This window comes from Mastigoproctus giganteus, unplaced genomic scaffold (assembly GCF_048544385.1).
Source record: "Mastigoproctus giganteus isolate SK-2022 unplaced genomic scaffold, ASM4854438v1 scaffold_18, whole genome shotgun sequence".
Lineage (NCBI taxonomy): Eukaryota > Metazoa > Arthropoda > Arachnida > Uropygi > Thelyphonidae > Mastigoproctus > Mastigoproctus giganteus.
Window position 1 is genome coordinate 753,796 of NW_028328295.1, and position 21,385 is coordinate 775,180.

Sequence of the window (21,385 nt, forward strand, 5' to 3'; positions counted from 1 at the left end):
CAGTTCACTAGAAATTAAATTTCATGGACAACATACAGATTTTATAACCAAATAGTCAAGCACAAGGGTACAGGATAAGTACATGCTTTGAGTGACCATCATTCAAGCTTATGCAACGAATAAAATTGAATTCTCTTTATCTTATGAGCTCTTCAGACCTGATATGGTCATCTCAGAGTATAAACAGAAAATTCAGTTATTTATTTTAAAATAAACAACCAGATGATAGTTTACCAATGCACAAATTAAGTACGTTTTCAACATTAGCTCAAAAAGGACTGTTTCATCTGTGGATTTCTGTCTGAGTTGCCTGTTAGATGTCAATTGATTAAGAGTTCTTCAAGAAAGATACTATTCTCTTCAGGAAATTTTGTGTGAAAGTTTTGTTTAAAACCATTGTTGCTGGCTAGAACAGGCTGTTAAAAGCCTTTGTAAAGGTTCACCACATAAAGAGAATCTGATCTCAGTTTTTAGGTTTGGTGATCTCTATCAGTAGGTCACCTGACTGGAGCAATCCAACCATTTCTAGTAATCCCACTGCATTTTGTAAACATCACTTTATGATGAAAGGAGAAAGTTTACTTACTGGTTGAGTTGAAAATAGTGTTTATCAGGAATGCTTGAGTTCCTGTTTGTTTAAGTCAGTTCTAAATCACTTTTAGTCACGATCAGTTTTATGACTGTCAATATGATGGGAGCTCTTCACCTCAAATAGTGAGTCGTCATCATCATTATCATCAGCCATTTTCAATCCAGTGCAGGATGAAGGCCTCTCCAGCAACTTTCCAGTTCCTTCTGTTTTGAGCACTGGCCATCCATTTACTACCCAAAAACTCATGAATTTCATCTATCCATTTCCGCCTTTGTCTTCAAGGGTTTTCTTCTAGCTCCTCTTGGATACCATTCTGTTATTTTCTTAGTCCATCTGTCATGTCTTCGAGCTATGTGTCCTGCCCAAGACCATTTTAGTTCTTTAGTTTTGATAAGAATGTCTTTTACTTGAGTTTGCTGTCTAATCCATGTGTTTCTCTTCTTATCTAACAGTCTGATTCTCAATATGATTCGTTCCATTCTTCGCTGTGTAGTTCTCAACTTCTCTTCCATTCTTTTGGTGAGTGTCCAAGTTTCACTTCCATAAGTCATGGTGGGGAGTATACATTGGTGCATTATTTTACGTTTAAGAAAAACTGGGATATTGCTCTAGAGTATGTGACTATATTTCCTGAATGCTATCCATCCAAAATTTATTCTTCTCTTGACTTCCAGCCATTTATCATTATTACAGCTAATAACTTGTCCGAGATAAGTATATGACTCCACCTTTTCAATTACTGCTCCTTCAATCATTATTTCCCTTTCTGTGGCATACTTGTTCATCATTACTTTTGTTTTAGCCATATTCATCTTTAGTCCAAAATCCTTACTAGCTGTGCATAACTGATTAAGATTTTCCTCTAATTTTGTGGGATCGTAGCTTATGACCACAATTTCATCTGCAAATTGTAAATGGTTTAGGTACTCTCTGTTCACATTGACTCCTCTCTGCGACCAGTCTAATCTTCTGAAAGCTTCCTCAAGGGCAGCAGTAAACAGCTTCGGAGATATTGTGTCTCCTTTCGAACTCCTTTCTCAATTTTAAATTTCCTACTGTCTTTATCTAGTCTAATAAAGGAGGTAGCACACTCATATATTTTCTTCAAAATCATAATATATGGGGTATCAATCCTTGTCTTTCCAGTGCCCGAAACATTGCCTTATGCTGTTAGGAGTCAAATGCCTTTTCATAATCCACAAATGAAAGGCATAATGGTGTTTTATATTCATTTGCTTTCTCCATCATGTGTGATATTACGTGAAGGTGATCCATAGTTGAGAATCCTGTCCTAAAGCCAGCTTGCTCTTTCGGTTGATTCTCATCAAGTATTCTTTCTAATCTGTTAGTAATGACCCTTGTGAACAACTTGTAGATGTGGGATAACAAGCTAATTGGTCTATAATTTCCGATTTATCTCCTTTCTTATGCAGCAAAACTATGATTGCATTATTCCACTGCTTAGGCATCCCACCTTTTCTAATGCACTTTGTGAAGAGCCTTACCAGTTTTTGTGTTATGTCTCTTCCTCCCAATTTTAACAACTGTACAGTAACTTCATCTTCCCCCGGGGCTTTCTGATTCTTCATTTTTTTCAATGCATGTTCTACCTCATCAGGAAGAATATCGGGTATGTCGTATGTGTTGCTACTTTGTAATCCATCTTCCCCACTGCTGGCATCATTCCCCTGCTCCTTGTATAATTCTCTATAGTGGTCTTCTGCTATTTGAATTATGCGTTCTCTGCTGTTTATAAGTACACCATCGCTATTCTTCAGTTTCAGTATCATTTGTCTTTCTGTATTACTGCTCACTGCTGATTTAAATCCTTTGTTTTCCCTTAATGCTTGTTCCACTTTTCTTGTGTTAAATCTTCTTATGTCCTCTCTGAATCTCTTTCTAATGGCTTTGCATAACTCAGTATACTCAATTTTCTCCCTTTCAGTGTGTTTCTTGCTTTTCATTTGTCGTCTACGGTTCATCATGACAAGTGTTTCTTGACTAATTTTTTCTTCTTTGGATTTCTTTTTCCTTATAGGTTTTTTGGGCTTTATCACTTTCAGAAAGTTGTAATATTCCTCGTTGATATCTTGGTCATGAGCAGTCTGCAGAAGCTCAAACTTGTTCTTAAGTTCCAGTACATACTGCTTTTTCTCCTCTTCTGTTATCTCAAAGACCTTTGTATTATTTACTCGAGTCAGTTTTTTCCTTTCCTACATCTATATCACGTGTACATCTTACCATTCTGTGATCACTTCCAACATTTACCTTATTCAGGACGGTAACATCATTCACAATATATCTTCTGTTAGTGAGGATGAAGTCGATTTCATTAGTAATTAATCCATTCGGACTTTTCCATGTCCACTTTCTGTTCATCCTTTTCTTGAAAAAAGTGTTCATTACTGACAGTCCTTGAGATTCTGAAAATTCCACAAGTCTTTCACCTCTTTCATTTCTTTCACCAATTCCAAAATTTCCTATAGTTCCCCTTTCTGCGCTGTTTTGCCCTTTTCCAACCTTAGCATTGAAGTCTCCCATAATAATAGTGTAGTGGGTTTTCTGCTCATCTAGAAGACTCTCAATTTCGGTGTACATTTCTTCAACCTCTTCATCATCATGGCTCAATGTTGGTGCATAAATCATTATAATCTTTAGCTTGTACCTCTTAGAAATCTTGTGTATTAGTCTTGACACCCTTGGTGATGTACTTTTGAATTCCAAAATGTTGTTTTTAAAATCTTTATGGACCAGAAACCCAACTCCACCTTCACTCCTTTCACTGTTTCCATTGGTGTACAGCAGATTTCCACTTGATAAACTTATAAGTGATTCATTTCTTCTTCTTGTTTCAGCCAAACTGATGATATTCCAATTAACATTTTCTAATTCCTTTTCCAGCTCTAATATCCTGTCTTCACCGATGAGTGATCTTACGTTATAACAGGCCAGGTTCAGTTTCCGTGAATGGCAGCCTGGTCGTACCCAGAGATTCTTAGCACCCTCTGCTTCCACTCTGACATGATGGCTACTCAACCAGTGAATAGCCATCTGCATCCATTTTTGTAGTTTTACCCATGAGAGTTAGTTGTTCTGCCCAGTTTTCCAGCTCCTGACAATTAGAGATGGAAGCAATGCCAACTAGCTACAAAGTTGTTGGGAAAGATTAGTTCATTTATTTGTTAGTATGAAAAAGAGAAAAGAACAGAAAGCTAACTTTTAATTCTGGGCTCTAATTAAAACAAAAAAGTGTGATATATATATATATTTAGAAAGCACTACATAGTTCATTTGAAATCACTTGATCACAAAATCATTTGGTATTATAAGTATGCTATGTTTTGTTTCCTTTGGGTTTAAAGAAGAAAAATTCTCATACCTCAAATTTCTTTAATAGAGACAGTAAATTTAATTACAGTATGCTTAATTGCATATAACAATTATTGGCATAAAAAATAAAAGTCACAAACCATTTCTTATGTTTCTATTACAAAGCTGTATAGATTTTAAGTTTCTTTACTAACTTCATAGTGCTTATTTGCATATAACACTTTTTGCATACCCAATCTGAGTCGAATTTCACATTTTCTAACACATTTTGTATAACAGTTAATCAAATTGTATTTTTTCTAAAAATAAATCACAATCACAAGTGTCATGAATCAAAAGGGATCAGGTGGCAATCATGGATCAATTTATATTATTTGCTAATCTGAGCAAGAAATGACAAACAGAACCAACAAAAGAAGATGTCAACAAAGTCCTATTTCACCGGTACACCCAAGTTTGTGTTCTTAGTACTCTGATTTCCAGGCCTCAAAAAATGAGAAGATTTAGCTAAGCAACTGGATATGCAAAGAACATTTAATCGACAAAGGATTTTTTGAAAGTGTCAGTGCCGAATGATTCAATTAAAAAAAATCACATGGTGAAAAGCAGTCACAAAAAGGAGGCATCAGAGCAATGGCTATGCAACGTTTAACCTGGCAACAATGAACACTACAAAGCAGAAGACATCTATAATTGTGATGAAATGGAGGTCTATCAAAAAGATGGTAGTCTTGTGTTTACAAATGATAAACCATCTGGAGTCAAGATGAGCACAGAAAGAATAACCACCCTCACTGCATGCCACTTGGCAGAAATGGACAGGAGGAAGCTGCTCATCATTGGTAAATCAGCCCATATAGTGTGCATGCATGGAGTGCATTCAAAACCGGTGAAATATGCATCAAATATGCAGCAGCTGAAAGTGGCTTATAGATAACTGCACATTCGACAACAGTGATGTAAGACCCCAGAAGGTTGTTTTTCTGGGGTCTTACATCACTGTTACATCACATGCCCTGGAAATTGTTTTTCCTTCAAGAAACAAGACCAGCTCCATACAACCATTAGATCAAGGAATTATTAAAAATTTGAAACACTATTAACAAAGTAGTATGATGAGAAAGATTATTTGCGAGATTGACAGCAGAAGATTGAATAGCACACCAAAACTTGCAAGGTCCATTTACACTACGTGATGTAATTCACCTCCTCTCCAATGCATGGACACTAGTTAAACCCAAAACATTCCAGAACTGTTTTATGTCCAGCTTCACCACTGATGTATCCAAAATCTCAAGGGATTTCAAAGGAGGATATGCCCAAAAATATGGATGAATAAGTGTACAGAAGATACATGGCGGTATATAGTGAATCACCAAGAAGGCAAACTCGCGGATAAGGACTTATGTACATATTACATAAATGTAAAGTAGTTATTAATCAGTCCAAACTAGATGTTGACCAAACCAAGAGTAGAAAACTTGCTTCTTGTCCAAATGGTAGCTGAGCATTCTGGTCTCTTGCCAAACCTATTGGCTGCAACTTTTGCCTGTCTCTTTCCCACCTCTGTCTAAACCAGATGGTTCTATTGCCACTTCAGCCAAGGATAAAGCTGACTTGCTAGCATCCTATTTTTCTTCCAACTCATGTATTAATGATCCTGTTAAACCCCCTCCTACAATTCCCAGCAGACTTAATTCAATGCCTCCTGTGGTCTTCGTTCAAAAAAGATGTCAGAAGATCACATCCTGATAGTATTTCTCTGCTTGCTCTCAAAAACTGTGCTCCTGAACTTATTCCTGTTCTGTGTTGTCTTTTTTCTGTTTCTTATTCCAAAGGTGTTTTCCCTACTGCTTGGAAACTTTCTCATATCCAGCCAGTTCTATAAAGGATGACAAATCTCTCTCATCTTTTATAAGATGGAAACTTATGCTTCCATCTTATAATTTTCCAACAGTTTTTTAAAACTGGGTATCCAATTTTCTCTCTGACTGGAGGTGACGGTAGACAGCTCTGTCTTATAACTTCTCCATTAATGCTGGTGTTCAACAACTTTCATTTCTTTTCTCCCACTCTTTTCCTCTTGTATATTAATGGCCTTCTATTGACCGGAAATCCTATCTATAGTTTTGCTGATGATAACACATTGCTTTGGTTTGGATTTTATTGGTACATTAGCAATTAAGGCTATAATGCGCCAAAACCAGGTAATATATAAAAATTAAGCATTCAGTGACCTAATTAGTTAGGCCACCATTTTAAGATATATAATAACATAGGTATAAAACATATATCAACAAAGAAAAAACAATAAAAGGTAAATTTTAAATATGAGTAAAAACGTTTACTGATTTTAAATAACTAAAAGCAGCAGACACATGGTCATTGTCGGACAAAATTAGACTGAGTGTATAAGGCTCAGCCAGATGACTAAAGGTGGTAAAATATAAATCACGTTCGTGTCTAAAATGTGGACACTTGGTTAAAATGTGATGAATACTTAAAACGGTGCCACAGTTCTCACACGTAGGACAATCATCTGCCCTCAACAGAAATGCATGTGTAAGATTGACTGTGTCCTATGCAGAGGCGAGCCGGATCAACTTCTTCTTTTGGGTTTCTGCACAGACTAGACTGCCAGTGTCGGATTACAGGCGTTATCTGATAGAGCTTGTTTGTGACTTGCTCATGCCAAGATTGTTGCCATTGGGAGAGTAATTTAGCATGTATTAGCTGCCTATAGTCTGTATAGGGGGCTAACAGGCAATAGGTGTTGTAGGGGTTCTGGTGATCTGGCTGCAGCATCTGCCAGTTCATTTCCCCCAATCCCAATGTGGCTTGGAATCCAGCAGAAACGAATGTCAAAAGAACGCTCAGACAGAGAGTGTAGGGTCTGCTGAATCCGGGTCACAAATGGATGAGGATTATACGTCTTCACCGATAAAACCTGCAGTGTACTTAGAGAGTCAGTGTACACCAGACACTTTTGATACTTGATTGTGTTTGGCATAAAGACAGTCTAAATAAGCTTTCATCTTATAATTTCCCAACAGATTTTTACAATTGGGTATCCAATTTTGTCTCTGACTGCTCACTGCATGTGATGGCAGACAGCTCTGTCTTCTAACCTCTCCACTAATGCTGGTGTTCAACAACTTTCATTTCTTTCTCCCACTCTTTTCCTCTTGCATAATAATGACCTTCTTCTACTGACCAGAAATCCCATCCATAGTTTTCCCAATGATAGCACATTGCATTCCACCTTCCAATTTGAGAAATCTTGTCCTGCACACAAACAGCTTAGACTTCTTGAATATCCACTACCAATTCCTTAAATGCTGGTCTTCAGGTACAGTGGGACAAAGATAACTTAACTGATTTCAATCTTTCTAAAACTCAGTCCTCTCTTATAGCTCCCAAAACAGTTTCTTCTGCTCTTATACTTATCTTCAATGACACTGAGATATCTAGACAAGATCATATATCCCTATTAGGGATTACCCTCACTTCTAATATCTCTTGGCACAAGCACATCACAAACATTGCTTCCTGTGCATCTAAAAAACTCTGGTTTCTCTTTCATTCTCAGTATTACTTTTCTTCCAAACAATTACTATGTACAAATCTCAAATCCATCCACCCTACAATAGAATATTGTTTCCATATCTGGGAGGTGCTCCCAAAACCTCTCTCGGGCTTCTAGAGTCCAGTGAGGGCAGCTGGGTTAATAATTAATGTTCCATTTCTATCAAAGTCTCTTCACTCTCTGTCTCATAGATGTTCTGTTTCTGCTGCATGCATTTTCTATAGATGGGAACTGATCTTCTGGTTTGGTTTCTATCTCTTCCAAGCTATGAACACATGCCACAATCAGTTAGCATCCTTTTACTGTCCAATTTCAAACTCAGAGAATCATCTTTCCTTCATTTTCCTCATTTATTCCTTCAACTTCCATTTTCTGGAACAGCCTCCCATCATACACCGATGAGCCAAAACATTATGACCACCTGCCTAATATGATGTTGGTCCTACATGTGCAGCAAAAACAGCTCATAACCGGCGAGGCATGGATGCTACAAGATTTCTAAACGTGTCTTGTGGTATCTGGTACCAACACATAACAAGCAGATGCTTTAACTCCCGTGGTTGAGATGCCACAGATCTGAGTTGCTGTTCCAACATAAACCACAGATGCTCGATGGGATTGATGTCTGGGGAATTTGGAGGCCAGGGCAATACCTGGAAGTCTTCCTCATGTTCCGTGAACCAGTCTCGAACAATCGAGGGGTGTGGCACGGCACATTATCCAGCTGAAAGATGGAATCACCAGAGGGGAAGACCGTTGCCATTAAAGGGTGTATCTGGTCAGCAATGATGCATGGATGACTGGACCCAGGGTATCCCTGCAGAACATCGCCCAAAGCATGACACTACCGCCACCGGTGTGTTTTCCTCCAACAGTGCATCCAGGCGCCATCACTTCCCCAGGTAAACGATGCCGACGTACCCGGCTGTCCACATGTTGAAACAGGAAATGTGATTCATCGGACCAGATGACCTTCTTCCAATCACTCAAGGTCCAGTTTCGATGCTTGTGTGCCCATCGTAGGCACTGTTGCTGGTGAACTGTGGTTAGCATAGTCCTCAGAGTGGCCTGTGTCTACGCAGCCCCATTTTCAGCAGGGTTCGATGTACTGTGTGTGTGTGTGTGTGTGCTGTGACACATTACTTCCATCACCAGCATTCCAATTACCGGCGAGTTGTAGCACATTTGCCCTTCTGTTGCCACGTACCATCCGGGAGAGCTTTCGCTCGGTACTAACCACAGCTGACCACGAGCACCACACCAGCCGTGTCGTTTCAGATATGCTCTTACCCAGTCGTCTGGCCATTACAATTTGGCCTTTGTCAAATTCGCTTAAGTCCGCTGCCTTCCCCATCTGAAGAACAAGAATAACACTGATTAACAGAGCTCAGTATCAGGCATTTTTATACTGTGTCCCGACCCGTGCCGCAGTTCACCTGCAGTTGCTGTAATTTGCATAATAAGTCACTGGTCATAATGTTTTGGCTCATCGATGTATGTATTTCTTGAAAATTACAATCTACAGAAATTCAAGTCTACTGTCAAGACTTATCTTGACTTATCTAGCCCAACAATACATGATTCCTCACCATATTCATCACTGCTTCCTTTATTCCATGATTTTGGGGGATCTAGTATCAGCAAGTCTTCATTATGTGAAAGAGGCCTTGCCACGTATGATACGATAGGATAGGATATTTGATGCTGTGCTTGCTTTTTCTGGACATCCCTGATATTTTTGTCGTAGAGAAACAGCAACCATCAATGTGGTTACATCGAGTGGTTCTTTTCATACCACAAGAACAGCAAAAGCTATACTTCTAATTTCCCCAGTTAGCCACATTTTCAGATTAAATGCACGTATAACTGCACATACAAGGAGCCCAAGTTTTGAACCTAATCACCAATCTTGCAACCAATGTTGTTGAGTTTATGAGGATCCCAAACATAAAGAGTATAAAAACCTATAGTATTCAGTACAGTGCTTGGGTTAAAGGAGATGGAAGAATGGGGGATATCTGAAACCTTGCCCAGGAGACTAATCATGGGTTTCGCCACTTCAAGCCACCAGTAAGCAAAGTGGTGGTATTGCACCAGTTGGTGAGAGTCATCTACTACCTATTGTTAGTATCGGTAAGAATTGGTATTATATTATTAGTAGTAGTGGTACTGATTAGTATTAGTAGTAGTAGCGTGCATTGGGTTGAAAGAGATGGGAATGGGAGAGTAGCTGGAAACTTTGCTTGGAGACTAAACATGGGTTTCACAATTTCAAGCCTCCAATAAGCAAAGTGGTGGTACTGCACCAGTTACTAATATTAACTAGTACTACTACTACTATCAGTAGAACTGTGCATGAGTTGAAGGAGATAGGTGGATGCCGGAAACTTTTCTCTGGAGACTAAATATGGGTTTTGCCACATCAAGTCTCCAATAAGCAAAGTGGCAGTATTACACCAGGTGTTTATCTACCACCTAGAGAACAAAAATGTGCAATTTAGTAATACTGTAGATTTTATAAAATGCTAAGAGAAACGCAAATAAATTGCACATGTATTCACACTACAATTGTCTTTCCATTACTGAATGAGAGAGGTGGGAGGCAGACAGACAAGATTACACATATTATCCTTCCCCAACATTACTGCCATCTATGAGCACATGCAAACATTATTATTTGTAAGTAGAACAAAAAATCGCCATTATCTACTTCCTTAAATTGTAGTAAGACATATTTGTGCTGCTAAAAGGTAAATGCTGCTGAAACATCCAACAGCACAATGGAGTCATGACCTGACCAGCTTACGCCACGTGTGTTTTGTGCTTGCTGGTCCCTCCAACAACATCATATGAGCTAGCCAACTCATATTAAGCAGCTTAAAAAATGAATATTGGAACCTCAAAAGACAATATGCCAAGGCCATAAAAGACAGTAACAGATCCACTTGGAGAACATTTGTTTTAACTGCAGATAATTCTGACCCTTGGGGTCTAGTTCATAGTCTCTCTAGAAACAAGTTTCACCATCCGAAAATTTACCAGTCTGTTGACTCACAATACTAAAACTCTCACTTGAACTAGGACAACACCATATTGATGCAATTCCTGCCTCAGATGACCCCTGTTGTAATCTTCCTATTCACCAACAAATTAGAGTTCGCAACACAACCTATTTTACTTCTGAATCCACTCCTTGCTTCACCCAGGTGGTGGTTGATTCAACAATCTCTAAAATCAATAGTAATATTTGTCCTAGACTTGAGGGCATTTTTATCAAGTGACTACATGAACTCTATCCATCTGTCTTTGTTAAACTCTATAATAAATGTTTGAATGAGGCAACTTTTCCTGTCGTTTGGAAGACAGCACTGTTAAAACAAATTTCCAAACCTGGTTCTTCTACTTCTGATAAGGCCTATTGTCCTATTGCGTTGTTGTTCAACTTTGGTAAAACCTTTCAGTGATTCACTGCTGCCCATCTAGATTGTCTTTTTAATGAATGCTCTTTAAAGTCCTCTGATTAGTTTGGTTTTTGTCCAGGGCATGGAACTGAGGCCTTAAATGAACTTCTTTCCAGAAGTTCATTTAAGTTTCTTAAACAACTACAGGTTTAAATATGCTATAGCTTTTTTTTGTAGATTTCTCTGGAGCTTTGACTCCTTTTTGTGGAACAGCTTTTTTGCTCGCCTCGGGGTTGCTCAATACTCCTCATAACTCTACAACTTAACCTGCAACTACTTTCTCCACTGTTCTGTCCAAGTCATTTTCAGTACTCAGCAACTTAGTTGCTCTGTCTCTCAAAGACGTTCACAAATTTCAGTGCCCTTGGTCCACTCGTCTGGGATTTGGTTCTAGATGAGTGGCTTCTCCATTCAACTCCCAACGCTTCTAAAATAGTATATGCCAATAATCTAACCCTTCTTGTCCTTGGTAATTCTTGTTCTTTTTTTTGAAAGTACTGCCAGTAGCATCATGAATGATCTGTGGTCTCAGTTTGTTATTAATAAACTTAACATTTCTCCTGGAGCATTAACCATTGTACCCTTTGTCTTTCGTACAAAGTGGTGTATGTTCCAATTTGTACTTATGGTGCCGGTGCCTGGTTTTTATATACTAAGAAGGTAGCCATCCAAGAGAAACTCTCCTCTATTCAAAGATGCATGCTCTTAATGATGAGTCGTTCCTACCATACTGTCTCAACAGCTGCACCAAGTTTAAACGGTTGCCTACCTCTGGACCCCCCAAATCACTTATCGAGGTTTTTTTGCTATTACCTTAGACATTCCATTCCTGTTGAGTTTTTAGACTTAACTGTTAATATCCACTGCAATCCTAAAATTGGAAAAACTCTGAAGTGGAACCACCTGGTTCAATTCTGGCAAGATCGGTGGTCTTCTTCTTCCAAAGGTATGGTCACAAGAATTGATTTGATTTTCGTTTTTTATGATGCAGAAACATCGAAGGTTATAATGCACCAGGAATATATAGTCACAAGAAAGTTTATTCCATTTGCCTTTACCTTACAAAAGTCTGTACTAAAATGGTTCAGTCAGAAGTCTCCACACTATTTTTCTTCTAACTGGCCATGGTTCCCTTCATGCTAAACTTGCTATGTTTAATCTGTCTGATTCTCCTCTCTGTAACTGTGGCAGCCCAGAAGACTGGCAGCATGTTCTTTTCACCCTCTGACACACAGCAGACAGAGGCTGCTGTGTGTCAAACATTTTCTCCGGGAGTTGTATCTGTTGGACTCCAAAGAAAAATTTAATCTTCTGCAAGATTATGTACATAAATCCTTCACCAGACGTGGACAACTCATCAGTAGTGCTTCAATTCAGGGAACTACTCCTATTCAGGCTTTACCTCCAGTCAAGACCTCCTCCATCATCACCATTTCTTGATACCACTACCTTCAACTTGGACAGTTGGTAATCTTACTTGTATGACGGCGAACAATATCACTGTGTTTCCCCAACTTCTATCTCCTGCTGACACAGGTTATCTTGTGTAATCTATATCTCTTCCCCCTTCCTTTTAATTCATATTTTTTCCCTTTTGTTTGTCTATCAAGTGTTTACTTTTTTATTTTTCCTCCTTTTTTTTTACTGTTATTATTTGCTCTATTGTGTTTTTCATTGCTGTCACCAGATTTTTATATTATTTTATTATTATTATTTTTTTAATATATTTTTTTCTAAATTTTTTTTAGTATGCTATAAATTCCTTATTTCTATTATTTTAATTTGATTTCATTTATTTATTTTTTTACTTTACTATTTTATTTTATTTGCTCATAGTTTGAATGATTTGAACATTCACTACATGACACTCGAGGTTTGCTATGGTTTCTGCTCAGTTGTGGCCTGCTTCCTCGTGGCATAGATGGGTATCAGGATGCACCCCTGATGCTTGTTGCTTCCTGTTGGCAAAGTGGCCAGTAACAATTAAACAACATAACAAACATAGATAGTACAAACATTTCTGGCCTTTCTGCAGTGTTTCTGTATTATCACAGTGTACAACAGTGGAGCTGAACTAGCATTCGGGAGCCTCCTTATATAAGATACTATACATATCAACATACATATTATGGTTAAACAAAAAAACCTGTATGTGTAGAAATTGTAACTTTATGTGAAATTTTAAGAATTATTTATGATATCTATGTATAAAAATTGACTGACAACTGATATATGAGTGAAGGTAAAAATAATGTTGGCTAGTTCTATTGATAAAATGATAAACTAACACTATGCACAATCTGATCAGACCTAACATACCAAGCATTCCAGTAAACGAGCTGGACGTGAGATTATAACAAGCAGTTTCTTGATTAGTGGTTTCAGATACTGCACTGCTGCTAGTGACTTTTCTTGACACTGAAAGCAAATAAAATATATTTTTTATTTCTCAAAACAGTGTTTGTTCCAATGTACAGAAATAGTGCAAGACCAATATTCAAGTCAAATTTTCCAAAATAAGTGTGTGGAGCATTAACTACGTGTAGTATAGCAGTTAACTGTTAGGTACCACTGAATTTCATTGCAAGTTAGTGTGCCAAGTTTTGTATCAGTAGGAGGACATTGTGCTTTTGCTCAATTGGTGTTTGGGTGCGTTTCTATTTAAGTGTCTTGTGACTTTTATAGCTGATAAAATGGTTGAAATTATAGGAGAACTATGATTTTGCATCAAATTTGTCATAATATGAGGAAAACAGCTTTGAAGACTTACAAAATGCTCACACAAGTGTTTGAGAATTTTGTAAGCTGATGATCTGTTGTTGATGATGATATGGGTAAGGGAAAAACTTTTCAATGATATTCATTTTTCTAGGGTGGTCAACTTCACTTTAGGACTTCAAGTGCTCAGGTTGTCCATTGAAAAGTCTGATGGATGGAAATGTAAAAAACATTTAACCCCAGGGGCTCACATCTGGTGAGTATGGGCATGGCACACCCACGGTCCTAAGTTGGATATCATCATTCTTCTCTTTCTTGGTGATTCCTTTCTACTTCCGACTCTCTCTCTTTCAGGATAACCCGGAAATTTTTTTTTTGGCTGGTGCAGCATAAGCCTCAGGCTTCCATATGGCTAATAATAATAAGTGCGTGCTAATCCAACAGGAGTTACTTCGGTAAAACTCCAGATCTTGGGTACTAGTCTATATTTCGACAAATGGACAGGAACAAAGCAGTGATTGGCAGGTGCCACTCACTGCTTTTCCCACCCACTGTCCTAGGTTGATATTCCCCCACTTGCCACAGTTTTCAAATCGGGAACTCATTTTCCGATTTTAAAACAGCGGGATGGGGGATAAACACCATACCTAAGCTAAGCACTACCCCTCCTTGATGACACAAAATAATCAGAAAGAAAACACCTTCCAATAATCACCTAAACACAGAACTTGACCGTACAATCACAACGTTCTACAACCAAGCCCACTGTGCGGAGACAAGTGATACCCAATAATGGAGTTTAGCCGTTACTTCTGTCAGACCAACCAGTAAAACACCAGTTCTACATTCATTCCTAAGGTGTTTGAGGGTGTATAGCAGAAAAAAATGCCCAGACAAATGGCACAATCAGGATTGGCTTCTGAAACACCTAGCCCTTACAATTTCTTCCTGTACCCTAGAATCAAAATCCAATTAAAAGAATGAAGATTTCAAAAAAAATCATGGAGATTCAGGCTAATTTGTAGAAAGTGTTTGACAGCATCACAAAACAGGAGTTCCAGAGGCTTCAAACAGTGGGAGCACTGGGATCGATGTATAAACTGTGGTGGGAACTATTTTTGAAGGGGGACAATGTCAGCATGGAAATAACATAAATCTAAATTAATTTTATCACCCCAGTATGGTTGTTTTTGTTGTTTGTTTGGTTTTTAGGAGCATTAGCAACTAAGGCCATATTGCTCCGGGGATATACGGCGGTCATTCCCTGAGCTTCCCGCATCTTCCATATTTGGTGGTCACAGGCTCGAACCCCGGTCTAATCAAGAAGTGTGTGCTACGCACTGGTGCTCCTGCCCACCTGGCTAAGGAGGCGCCACCCCAGTAAGGAAACTTTGACTTGCACATCATATATAATAAAATAAAATAACATACAGTTGAACCTGGTTATAACGAGCTTCAAGGTACCGACAAAATTTCCTCATTATAACCGTTACTCGCTATCAGTGATAGCGGAGATGGGGAAACCCCTGGGTCCATTAAACAAGAACACTTTATATCAGTGATGAGTTAAATCTACCTCCTATTTTTTAAAATTCACAATAAAAAGATAGATTTAAAAAACAAAAGAAATATTAGAGTGAAAAAAAAAAATGATATAAGTATATACTTACATATTATTTGTATTAATACGCTTTGTATAAACTACAATAACACAATTTATTTGTCTGTAAATTTAAAATTATACACTTAATACTAAACACTATTTATCTGTAATTAAACGCAATACTATTTAATAAGAAACTTGATTTCAATTAGTCTTTGTTTGTGAATCTTAAAATTGATGTTTGTTTTGAATCTTAAAATTGATGTTTGTTTTAAAGATTTCACGTTGATATTTCTTAAATTTCCACTTAAAACACTCATTGCATTAAAAGTCTTATTACTTGCCTCAGTTCTTTCAAAAAAATTTACTAATGGGTCTATTGCACCTAGAACTTGTGAGATTGTCAGCACTAATTTTGATTCACTTTCAATTGTCATCATATCATCATCATCTTTGTTGAGCACAGCATCTACAATGTCACTCTCTATAGGAAGACCACTAGTTAATAAGTCGTCATCAAGTCGTACAAATTCATCGATGTTATCTGTTTAATATCTGTATCAAAACCTATAGTGCTGTTAAGTAGCAACCATTTTGATAGAGGTAAGTTGTTTTCTTCGTTTCCATCTTCTTCATCTACAACTGAAATTTCATTTGAATTTAATTTCGATTTCTTGAAGCAATTTGATATGGTTCCATGAAGTAATTTTGTTCCAAGCATAATTCAATAAATTTATAGCATCCAATATTGATATAGACTTAGTAAGTTTCTGTTCTCTTTGAGTGATCAGATGTAGAACAAGAAATCTTTTATTAAATCCTTTCAAACTGTTGAATACACCTACGTCCATTGTTGAAAAATTGATGTTGCATTGGGAGACAGAAACACTAGCTTAATGTTGGACAAATTTTGAATCTCAGGATATGCAGGGCAGTTATAAACTAACAATAAAATATTTTTCTTCTTTATGAATAGCTCCTTATTGCAATTATTTACGAATTGCTGAAAAATATCCGAAGTCATCCAAACTTTCCTGTTTGCAGTGTAATCCACAGGAACTTTCCTTCCGTTTTTTTTTAACTACAGAGGTTTTAATGATTTTCTGATAAAAAACAGTTTTTTTTTTTTTTTTTTATCAGTTCTGGTCATATTTGTGCATACGAGCACAGTCAAGCAAGCCTTTCATTTTTTTCCACCAACACATTTTCCCCCTTTGAATTTAAAGGTATTGTCAGATGTCAGATTATAAAAAAGTCCTGTTTCGTTGGTGGTGGTGTTGTAGTAGTACTAGTAATAGAGGAATGTGATGCAAGAAAGCAAGCGTATGAGCTTATGTAGCCTCAGCCAAAAAAACAATTTCACACATCCATTCCCTCTAAATACTTGGACAGTTCCTCCTTGAATTTATTTAAGCTATGAACATCCACAATGATAGATGGAAGTTTATTCCAGCAATTAACCACCCACTGGCTAAAGGCAAATTTCCACACATCTATTCTACAACTGTCTTACCTCATTTTGAATTTATGCCCCCTCGGGTTTGTAATCTGAGCAAGTGAAAGAATCCCATCAGAATTCAGCATGCTCAACCCATCCAAAGCCATATACACCTCAATCAGATCACCTCGAAGGTGCCTAGTCTCCAGCCGCTGAAATTTCCAGAACTTAAGCCTTTTTTGATAAGAGTAACCCTTTGTTCCATTCACTACTCTTGTTGCCTCCTTTGTACTTGTTCCAGAGGCTCAACATCCTTCCTAAAATGAGGCCTCCAGACCTGTATATAGTACACAAGGTGTTTCTGACCATTGCCTTATACACAGAGATAATCACCTGCTTATTCTTGCTAGAAAAATTCCTGCATATCATTGACAAGACACCATGAGCAACCCCTGCAGACCATACGCACTGCTCAGAAAACTTTATATCTGACTGCACAATTATTCCCAGACCATTTTCGTTCTCAACCACCCTGAGTGTCATTCCACGCAGTTGATATGTTACTCTGGGGTTACTGCTACCCATACACAGTATATTTGACAATGTTCAACTTCAGTTGCCACCTTTCAGCCCCTCTGCTCAACTTTTCTAGATCCCGTTGAAGTAGCCTAGTGTCATTAACAACCCTGCCATATCGTCTGCAAACTAAGACATTAACCCTGATATATCTTCATCAGTATCTTTAATAAATATAGAATACAACAATGGACCCAACACCGAACCCTGGGGGAACTCCACTGATAACCTTAGTCCACGAAGATCAATGTCCGTTGATTACCAATCTCTGTCTTCTCCCACTCAATCATCCCTTTATCCATATCAGCAATTTGCCCCCAATGCCACACTGCTTCAATTTGTACAGCAGTCTTCCATGTGCAACAGTATCGAAAGCCTTCCTAAGGTTCAAATATATCAAAATTATTCTTTGCATTCATTTCCTTTCTGACCATATCATAGCTCAGACCAGAGCAGCAAAACAAAAGGCTCAAGCTAATGGAAGTGCTGTGGCTCAGAGGAGAACTGAGGGGGGCAGTTGCCTTCTGAATCACAGCCATCTAAAATGCACAGCTTACATGATGTTTGGGGAGCATTCAGGTACGGGACATGATATTGCCATGGGGGATGTCTTTGTGTGTGCGCGCGATGCAAGGAGTGTATCGAAATCAGGCAACAACTCAGCATTCTTATGGGCCTATATGAGAGCTTGAAGGACAGGGTGGAGGCCCTCGAAGGAACAAATTTGAGGGGCCCATCAAGCTCTCAGCTGCCCACATCAACGCCAGAGCTTGCACTTGGTCATCGTGAAACACAGTGGCAACACCCAAAGCAGAATGCACTGGTCCCAAAGGAACTAGTAGTTGTTGACTCTATTGTCAGGGAAACGGGGAACATGCTTTGTAAAAAGGATAGGTGGAACAGGACCAGGGTATGTCTGCCAGGGGTAAAGGTTGATGACGTTGTAGAGCAGATATCATCTTTTAAGGGCACAAAAGGTGATATAGTTGTACACATTGGCACTAATGATATCAAGAGTAGGAGACCAGCAGAATTGCTTAACAAGTACAGGTCACTGTTGAAAAAAAGCCGTGAAATAGGGTTGAATTTGAAAGTGTCTGCAATTCTGCCCAGACACGATAGGAGGGAGTATATGATGAGAGCCTTGTCGATCAATTCGGCCCTGGAAAGATTATGCAAGGCTCAAGGGGTAGAATTTTTTTCAGCCTGGACTGTACTTGTTAACAGGAGAGATTGCTTCTACAGGGATGGGATACACTTAAATAGAAAGGGTGCAAGAATATTTGCTGATGCTATCGAGGCAGTGTTAGGTGGGTCGGAAAACTGCTAGCTTGGGGGGATACAAAGACGAATAGATTAACAGTAGCCACTGGCAGAGGTGAAAGAGAATCCTGCACTGCTTCTATTGGAATGAGCAGAAGCCTGAAAAACAAGATTCAGGATATTTCAGAGACTGCTGGGAGTCATTGCGGTACAAGTAAACACATGGGTTGTGTTAGGGTAGCTAAGAATAGAAATAGGTGCATGTATACTTGCGTGTACACCAATGCTAGGAGTTTAGTAAATAAATTTGATGGATTTGAGGTATTGCTCAAAACATCAAAGGCAGATATTGTTGGTATATCAGAGACTTGGTGTCACACAGATAAGGAATGCAGAACTGGAGTTTGGGGAGTACAATGTCTACAGAAAGGATAGACTGGATAGAAAGGGAAGAGGGGTTATGCTATTAGTTAAGAAATACATAAAATCCAAGGAAGTGAAGCCAGTGGACATCGCTGGACAGTGCAGTGTCGAGTCAGTTTAGTGTGACATAAGCATTGGGAGATCAAAATTGAGAGTAGGAGTGTGCTATAGGCCTAATGACTCTGATGAGTATAATAAGAAACTGTACAGGGAAATCGAGTGGGCCAGTAAATCAGAGAGTCTTATAATGGGAGATTTTAATTTCCCAGATTTTGACTGGAGTTTGGGGACTGGTCACTCACACACTAGCAAGGCTTTTGTGGATTTATTGGATGATTGTTTTCTACATCAGCATGTTCGGGAGGCAACTACAGGGAGGAATACTCTTGATTTGATTATCAGCAGTGATTCTTCATGCATTAAGAATCTGTAGATAAATGAACCACTAGGTGGCAGTGATCACAGTGTTCTGAAGTGAGATTTACTCAAAGAGGTAACTACCATTAGGGGTAAAGGGGAGGGTTATTGCTTTCGTAAAGGCGACTACGATGGACTGAGACAGTATTTAAATTCTATACAGTGGGACCAACTGATGATGTTACCAACAGCAAATGCAAAATGGGAAGCATTCAAAGAACTTATCTTGGAAGCTACTAGGCTTTGCATACCAACTAAGAAATATTGTTCAAGGTTTAGGCCTAAATGGATGTCAGATGAACTGATGAGGCATATGGCAGGGAAGAAACATGCATGGGATACATACAAATTAACACATGACACAGAAGCCTATGATAGATACAAGTTGATCTGTAACCAAGTTACAAGGGAGGTTAGGCAGGCGAAGGCAGAGTACGAGAAATCTTTGGCAAGGGATGCAAAGAAAAACAGCAAAGAGTTCTTTACTTATGTAAACTCTAGAAGGAAGGGGATGAATCAGATTGGTCCACTTGATATTGATGGGTCAACTGTTGATGATCCTGCTCAGGTAGCTAACAAACTAATTGAATATTTTGCATCGACATTCACACATGAGGAGTTATTTAGCGAGGGGAAAGCCAGGGATGTATTCAACTCTAGCAGTAAGCAAGAGAATCTTGTAATAACTGAGAGTAAAGTGGAGGAGAAACTGTTGAAGATAAACACAAGAAAGGCACCTGGGGTGGATGGGATCTATCCAGTTATATTAAAGGAGGCAGCAGAGGAAGTAAACCCTTAGCCATAATTTTGAGAGCTTCCTTGGACTCAGGGGAGGTACCTGCAGACTGGAGATGTGCAAATGTGACCCCAATTCACAAAGGAGGATCAAAGGCTGACACAAGCAATTATATACCTGTGAGTTTAACTTCTGTTCCAGGAAAATTAATGGAGGCACTAGTTAAAGAAGCACTGCAGGATCATTTAGACAAGACTTCAGTTATAGCTCGGACACAGCATGGTTTTGTTAAGGGGAAGTCTTGCCTGACCAACTTGATTGGATACTATGATGCAGTCACAAAGGAACTGGATGCAGGGAATAACTTTGATATTATATACTTGGATCTTAGAAAGGCTTTTGATACTGTTGCACATGGAAGACTGCTGCACAAATTGGAGCAGTGTGACATTGGAGGCAAATTGCTGCTGTGGATAAAGGGGTGGCTGAGGGGGAGAAGACAGAGAGTGGTAATCAATGGACACTGCTCATCGTGGACTAATGTTATTAGTGGAGTCCCTCAGGGTTCAGTGAAGGGTCCATTATTGTTTTCTGTATTTATAAATAATATTGATGATGGTATATCAAGCTTAATGTCCAAGTTTGCAGATGATACAAAGGTAGGCAGGGTTGTCAAGGACACTACTGACACTATGCTGCTGCAACAGGATCTGGAAAGGTTGAGCAGATGGGCTGAGAGGTGGCAAATGAAGTTTAACATTGACAAATGTAAAGTACTACACATGGGAAACAGCAACCCCAGAGCAACGTATTAACTCTGTAGTACTACACTGACAGTGGTCTAGAATGAAAGGGACCTGGGGGTGGTTGTGCAGGCAGATATGAAGTTCTCTGAGCAGTGCAGACGGGTGGCAAGAGTAGCTCATGGTGTATTGTCAATGATATATAGGAATTTTTCTAGCAGGGATAAGGAGGTGATTATTCCCTTGTATAAGACAATGGTCAGGCCACACCTAGAGTGCTGTATACAGGTGTGGAGGCCTCATTTTAAGAAGGATGTAGAGCTGCTGGGTCGAGTACAGAGAAGGGCAACAAGATGTGAATGGAACAAAGGGGTGCTCTTACGAAGAAAGGCTTAAGTTTTGCAAATTACAGTGTCTGGAGACTAGGCACCAGCGAGGTGATCTGATAGAGGTGTATAAAGCATTGAATGGTTTGAGCATTCTCAATGCTGATGGGATT

The 21,385-nt window shown here is 38.8% G+C and overlaps 1 protein-coding gene across 2 annotated transcripts in view; it reads right to left on the bottom strand.

The window, feature by feature from the left end:
- LOC150074877 (microtubule-associated serine/threonine-protein kinase 3-like) overlaps positions 1-21,385 on the bottom strand; it is a 644,779-nt gene that overhangs the window by 381,980 nt on the left and 241,414 nt on the right. For both annotated transcript variants that reach the window (XM_090389436.1, XM_090389435.1), the window contains one exon: positions 13,289-13,387. In XM_090389436.1, coding sequence (XP_090245562.1) covers positions 13,289-13,387 — 99 coding nt within the window. The remainder of the gene's footprint in view (positions 1-13,288; positions 13,388-21,385) is intronic.